General features: G+C 39.4%; 2 protein-coding genes across 2 annotated transcripts; one reads left to right on the top strand and one right to left on the bottom strand.

The window, feature by feature from the left end:
* Window positions 1–2,587: 2,587 nt before the first annotated feature.
* On the top strand, window positions 2,588–4,027 carry LOC144664144 (5-hydroxytryptamine receptor 1B-like). The gene has a single exon (XM_078525263.1). The coding sequence runs from the start codon at window positions 2,588–2,590 to the stop codon at window positions 4,025–4,027; it is 1,440 nt and encodes a 479-aa protein (XP_078381389.1).
* A 1,750-nt stretch (window positions 4,028–5,777) lies between these two features.
* LOC144664143 (histamine H2 receptor-like) lies at window positions 5,778–6,675 on the bottom strand. The gene has a single exon (XM_078525262.1). The coding sequence runs from the start codon at window positions 6,663–6,665 to the stop codon at window positions 5,778–5,780; it is 888 nt and encodes a 295-aa protein (XP_078381388.1). The 5' UTR covers window positions 6,666–6,675.
* Between the last annotated feature and the right edge of the window lie 376 nt (window positions 6,676–7,051).

The following is a 7,051-nucleotide window of genomic DNA, read 5'->3' as shown; positions in this document are numbered from 1 at the left end:
GCTTTTGTATTCTACTCATTTAATATTGTACAATTTCATGCATGTACTCTTTTTAATACTGTATGTTTTATTTCGATTCCTCGATTTCTGTAGTCAGCAAAACCACATTTTTCTATCATTCAAATGGAATTAATAGCAAAATTTGACTTTTACACCTCCGTGAGATTTTATGGACTTCCATGGAAAAATCACAGGCAGCCCAAGCTAACGATAAGAGCCACAGTACTCTAAGACTCAATTTATAAGGATTTGTATGGGAATGAAACAATTTTATTTTACGATATAGAAATTCGAACGTTTTATGAATAAAATTGACTTACACTGTTGCTGTGTCGCGTTCTTTCTTGTTTGCCAGCTCCTCGAGCCAATATGAAGTGATTTAGACGAGTTATGGCGTCAGGTCGACAAAATCGACCTCAGTGGTGGAGGGCATGGCGATATTGTCACTAACTCTTATATACTCTGTGGGACCCGGAGAGGTCGATTTTCTACAGCAAAGAGAAAATCACCGGTACGTGATTTTTTTAAACGCCGGTTTTTATTTCCGGTAGAAAATCGACCTCTCCGGGTCTCACAGCGTATTGCGGAGTAAGTAACAATAACTCCATGCCCCTCCGCCGCTGAGGTCGATTTTGTCGACCTGACGCCATTTTGTGTGTGGTTTGATGAGCCGCGCATAACAAGAAAAGCAAAAATTGCAATTTGGAGAAATTTTCTACGCTTCACTAGATCACTCGGAACCAAATGGACAACGATAGGAAAGAGAAATTACCGGAGATTACGGTGGTGGAAATTCTGTAGCGATTTGACCAATTTCACGGAAGATATTTCGCTTCGAGTGAGATGCTGTCAAAAATAGTTTCCAGTCTTGGGAATATTTAATAAAGTACACGTGTTCAAAATTTCGCAAAGCAATAACTCGTCCAAATCACTTCACATTGGCTCGAGGAGCTGGCAAACAAGAAAGAACACGACACAGCAACAGTGTAAGTCAATTTTATTCATAAAACGTTCGAATTTCTATATCGTAAAACAAAATTGTTTCATTTCCATACAAATCCTTATAATTGAGTCTTAGAGTACTGCGGCTCTTATCGTTAGCTTGGGCTGCCTGTGCATGGACCTCTATGGAACTCCATGTGATTCCATGTCCGGCCAATACCACACAAAATTCCATGGAAAATATTCTATGAACTTCCAAGGAACTCCATCGAATTCCATGAGGCTATTTGACGTGGGATGGATGTGGAAAAAAAAAGAGCTGGACGACTTTTTGTGAACCAGATTGTTGTATTTCATTTCCAAAACTACCTTATTCTTACTAATTTTCGCGAGTACTAATTTTCGCGATTTTCGCGATTTCAAAATAATCGCGAAATTTAGTACGCGCGAAAAAAACAATGCGCGAAATTTAAACACGCGAAAATTAAATGTTTTTCCAAACACTTAAAAATGTTTGGAATTGCAACTATCTACCTTGAAAAATATCTTTTCGTCTTGTTTTTGACTAGCATCCTTCCTCTGATTACTGTTTCGAGCTTGTAAATTGGTTTAAAACCTCTTTAGTACAGTTACTAAACTTTCCGTTTGCAAGCTCCTTGTAGTTACATTGAGCAAGATCTTTGTGTATTTCCAATGACTGCTCCATAAAACACTGACGAAATCGCGAAATTTAATACACTTTTTCTATAATTTTTCTTGCAATCGCGAAAATTAATACTCGCGAAATTCGGCTCTCGAATTTTCGCGAAATTAAGTACGCGCGAAAATTAGTAAGAATAAGGTATCAAGCGAGAGCTGCACGTTTCGAAAAAAAAAACTATTAATTTAATTATGTCCGCCTAGCTAGATTGAGGAAACAAACGATGTTTGACGGTGACACCCCTAATTTATATTAGCATTTGCAGTCTTTTATCCTATCGATTTCCTTTCTGGTTGCTTGATGGTTGCCTTTGGGCATTCCTGTTCACTAGCGTTTCTTCTTGAATCATACTATTGGCAATCCAATCGCTTTGTCTCTTCTGGGTTTATTTTCAAGTAACGAAAACAGCACGGAGTTGAACGATTGAAAATGAGTCAGCAAACGTAGTTTAGATAAAGGGGTTCAAAGGGTAATTATACGTCTTCAAGAGAGGATAAAGGGTAAGAGAGTGAATTCCCCATATAGGCCTTATTCCAAAGGTAATCCCTCTTAAGTTATTTTTAGACATGGTACCCAGTACTTCCGCGTATAAAGACCAAAAGGCCAAAACATGGTGGTCGGCGAAGTGGGATAATTCTGGTCATCCCCCCTGAAAATGCGCGAGAACATCCACGCAACGCGCGTTAACATCCGCGGAAGTTCTGGGTACCATGTCTAAAAATAACGTTAGAGGGATTACCTTTGAAATAAGGCCTGTAGAGGGGGGTTCTCTCTCTTACCCTTTATCCTCTCTTGACGTCTTTTAATCTTAGGCATCAATAGGATTAAAGACGCAGCCTGGCCTAGATTAGCAATAGAGGAACCTGGTGACAAACAAGTGACCATTTGACAGCCAACACGGACCGCTGTTACCTCCAAAAGAGTTTCCTTTCATGTCATACTAAAATGGAGCTAAACGAAACAGAAACAGCCACACTTTCTTCCAGCTCAACGTTTCATTGCTCACACACACCATTTTCATGGGACTTAAATGTCTCTTCTCTCCACTGGCTTATAGACACCATAGCACTCATCGCTTCACCCTGTACCATTCTTTTGAACGCAATGGTAATCCTTGTTATGAAGCGAAGTAGAGAGCTGCAGAAAACCTCAAACATTCTGTTGTCTAGCCTGGCTGTTACGGATCTTCTTATCGGCGTTATAGTTATGCCGTTATCTGTCACTGCTGATTTCTTAATTTTATCTCAAGCTTCGTTTGCGCATACATGTCTGCTAGGCTTGGTGAATGTGTTCTTCATGTTTTTCCTCTTCTTTGCTTCCCTGTATCACTTAACTATCATTGCTTGGGAGAGGTACGTGGCAATACAAAAATGGAAGGACTATAAGGTTATCGTCACAAATGGCCGTCTCAAAAAACTCGCGATAGCTGCCTGGCTCTCCGCGCTTTTCGCTGCGGTTCCAATCCTTATAATGTCAGTAGTAGATGTGGATCATAAAATTGTGGAAGGCTGGTATACCATTTGTGCTTTTATGGGAGCAGTTTGCTTAATACTTATTTTGTTCTTTTATCGAAAGGTGTACCTTGGAATACGCAATCGTAACATAAACGAAATCAGCCAAGTCACCGCTGTGATAAAAGTGAAACTCGAATCTAAAGTTGCCAAGACAACTGGCTTGCTAACCGCTGCACTCATGTCATCGTTTATTCCAATATTTGGATTTGAAATCTTGGGTAACTTTTTCCCAGTCTTTCGCACAAGTATCGCTGTCCGGTTTACAGATACTTTAACGCAATTGAACTCTCTGTTTAATCCTCTGCTTTACTGTTATAGAGACCGCCGCTTTAGGAATGCCTTGCGAGAGTTGTTAGGAAAGAAAAAACCTCAAGCACCTCAGCCAGCAGTTGAAGCCGCTCGATTTGTCAGGCGAAAGGTTCCGATTGCATCGGCAGAGCAGCATAACACGGCAAAACCTACTCGGCGCTTGACAAGATCAACATCCTGCAATCCACCCGAAGTTTTAGATTCTCTTCATGGAAGACCACGTGATGAAGTAACGTTGAAAAGGTCTTTGTCTGCCCCCACTCTCAGTAAATGCAGTAGCTCCTTTGATGGCTTAGACCGTCAGAAACCTTCGTCCATTACGATAACAAGTGCAACAATCCATGTTGAAAGCAGCGTGCAGCGAAAAGCGAGGGAAAACAATTCTGAAAGTACCAGTGATATGAACAAGCCTCAAGTTATCCGGAATAAATCAAGATCGAAATCCTGCCATCCTATTGCCTCTGTGAAATTTGCCGACCGTTGGCAGGGAACAGTTCGACACCAAGACACCCAACACCCAAATGAAAGATCCAACACGGCGCCAGCAACCTTCATGGTCTGATATAAAGCCGAATTAATTTCACTTTAACTCATGACAGGGCAAACGTTTATATAGAGAAAAAGATTCGTCAAGTTATTGTTAATTGTTTATATTTCAAGGAAATTAGTAATAACAGCTAGTGAGGTAGGCAAAACTCCTTTGGACCAGCGAGTTCAAATGTGTCCACTTAGGATTGAGAGGTGTCGGCTTGTCTAAGGTTTTTAGGTGGCTGGGACCATGTCATAGTGTCTGATAAGGGAAAGTGCCGCCTAGATATATGACTGGATTTATGAAAACCAGGTTAATGAAATTTACGCCGTTTTAAGCGCAAACCGCTGTAAACGCGTTTATTTCTCGCCAGAAAAAGGTTCTCCAAAGTAGACGATATAAAAACTAAAGTGAATGTCAGTCTTTTTTTCTCTCCTCCTCTCTCTTTTCTACCTTTCAGCGCTGTAGTTCATTTTTTTTTCTTTCTCGGCATGTTTTAGCCATATCGCAGTGTAATGTACGTGGTCAAAAACACTCAGGTCACTTTTCGTTGACCACGTTTTCATAAATCCAGTTATATATATAGGCCTATATAGGAGGTTTTCACTGATGGAAGTGCGACTCTGTATAAAGCTTGTGCAGTCGGAACGGAAAGCTCAGGGAATATGAATTCAGTTTGAACTTGAAAACTGCACCGTATTCTTCTATTACATGCATTACGGTTTTTACTGAATCGAATAAAAAGCAGTGGCACGTAGTTACAATCTTTTTATTGAAAGGTACAGGCTTCAAATTCCCGACGTTCTTTAATGAGGGTCTCAATGAGGGTGGTGGCTTTTACGGTTAACGGTTAAAATTTTGGCTTTTTTACGGCTAACGGTTAATTTATTTCCATAACGGTTAACAGAAGTTAAAAGTTAATTTTCATTGTTTTAACAAGTTAAAAATTAATTTCCATTAATGAAAAACATATTTTAGGTCTCAGGGCCATTCTGGGACGATGAAGTGAACTAGTTTGGCTTATTAATAATTACTGACCGATTTTTTACGGTTAACATATTTTACGGCTAACAGTTAAATTTTTCCATTTTTTACGCCTAACGGCTAACTTTTTGGCCGTTAATTTTACGGCTAACGGTTAACCCCATTGAGACCCTCTTTAATTGCACTACTCGATCAAGAGATGAATAATATTAATCAGAAATAAAAAAAACATTTTCTTCCAAGAATTAATGTATTTACATTCGGCGGAACTTAACTGCAAGTGGCAGTGACAGAGAATGTAAATAGTTTCTTATTGGTATGAACGCACAGTGAGCCGTTATGGCGTTAATTGACTCTATTGTTGTAACGTATATAAGGATTGATGGTCGTAATGTATTCATCTCAGCTCTCAAACTTTTCAATTTTTATTTTATACACTTTGTTTTGATCTTTGCCTTTAACCCCCAAAGGTTCGTGCGCCTGCATTTGGTTGGGGAGTACGTTCCCATTTTTCCCACTGGGTTTTTGGGTTTTCGTACCAGGCGGCGCATAGGCTTGTAGTCTAGTCCGAGTAATGTTTCAGTTCTATATGTTTGAACATTGTACTTGATGATCTCGATAATGAGGACGGCATTAAATACTCGGGCTCATAGTTCGAGCTGCACACCCATCTTGATTGTTAGTCGTGAATATAAATAGAGTGCACAAACCATACTCTATTTCGGACTAAAATAATCAAAATCTGTGCCTTATATAGGCCTAATCAGCTCGAAAAGAGCATTGCTTAGCACAAAATGAGTCAATGGCAAAACATTTGCTTCACGGCTCTGCGGATCGCTCGATCTTGCCAACAGTACAATAAAGGGTTCAGCGAAGAATTTATGAAAATAAGTGTGATCATGGTAAAATAAACTTCTCGTGAAATGCCTCCACTCACAAGGGCAATACAATAAGGCATGTAACAACATAAGAGTAACATGTACACTAGAAAGGTGTTCAAAGCAGTTTTCTTAAATCTTGTGACGCTGAAAATATTTTCATGTTTCGCATGTCGCTGTTGATGATGCTGTTGTTGAATCTGTGTTTGATGGCGTCGCACGATCAGGTAGATTTTGAAATAAACTGCAAAGTTTCCAAGAAGAATGGAAAAAATCGTAGCAAATGCGGCAGTGTCAAAAAATCCCAGTTTTAAATTCAAAAGCAGAGTGCATGCACCAGAGAACACCCAAATAAAAATCACCGCCCAAGTTACACGAACCGGTGTCACTATTTCATGATATCTCAAATGTAACTGAAGAACGAGCAAGCGATCGATTGTTATTGCTGTAACGGTGATGAAAGATGCACAGCACAAAAAGTAACTCATAACGTTATAGACTTGATAAACAGTAAATACTCGGCTCAGAATTATTGCTATAAACAAAGGCTGGGCAACCAAGCCAACAGCAAAGTCTGATACAGCAAGACTTGACAGTAAGATATTCGCCACTGAATGCAAAGTAGATGTCCTCCAAAATGTTATTAGAATCACAGAGTTTCCAAATAGCGCAGTAAAGGAGAGAAAGGCATTCAAAACGCAGATTACGATCCAATAAGTTATAGATTGTTCATTTGTTGCATCTCCAGGGTCAATGCAAGTGTCGTTCTTGTCAGAATGATTAAGAAGCCGAGCGCAGTTAATTTTCATGGTTGATTAAAGCGTTCTTCCATCTAAGACGATTTTGTAACGGCGCGGGGTATGAAGGTGTAGCTCCTTTTGTTGTCTCTTAGGTCTGTTGGAGAAAACATAGACTAGATCTTAACTGAAGTTTATTAACTTTCATTTTTCATTTGCACTAGGGAAATAATTTTCATTAGTAGAGGAAATCTTTAAATGGTTTTATGTACACACAGCTGTCATTTTCGCTTGCCTGTATTAACTGTCAATTGGATACAGTAGACATTATTTTTCTGCATGCAATTAACACATATTTTAAAGGCAGCGAAATACAAGTGTCTATCAGAATGGGAGTGTGATTGAATAATGTTTTCTGCCTGCAATGAACGATTATTACAAGGAAGCCAAAACGACAC

The sequence above is a fragment of the Oculina patagonica genome, chromosome 8 (assembly GCF_052425735.1).
Source record: "Oculina patagonica isolate OP01 chromosome 8, crgOcupat, whole genome shotgun sequence".
Lineage (NCBI taxonomy): Eukaryota > Metazoa > Cnidaria > Anthozoa > Scleractinia > Oculinidae > Oculina > Oculina patagonica.
This window is presented reverse-complemented; position numbering and strand designations above follow the sequence as displayed.

Coding starts and splice junctions, on each gene's coding strand:
- LOC144664144 (XM_078525263.1), top strand. CDS start 2,588: ATGGAGCTAAACGAAACAGAAACAGCCACACTTTCTTCCAGCTCAACG.
- LOC144664143 (XM_078525262.1), bottom strand. CDS start 6,665: ATGAAAATTAACTGCGCTCGGCTTCTTAATCATTCTGACAAGAACGAC.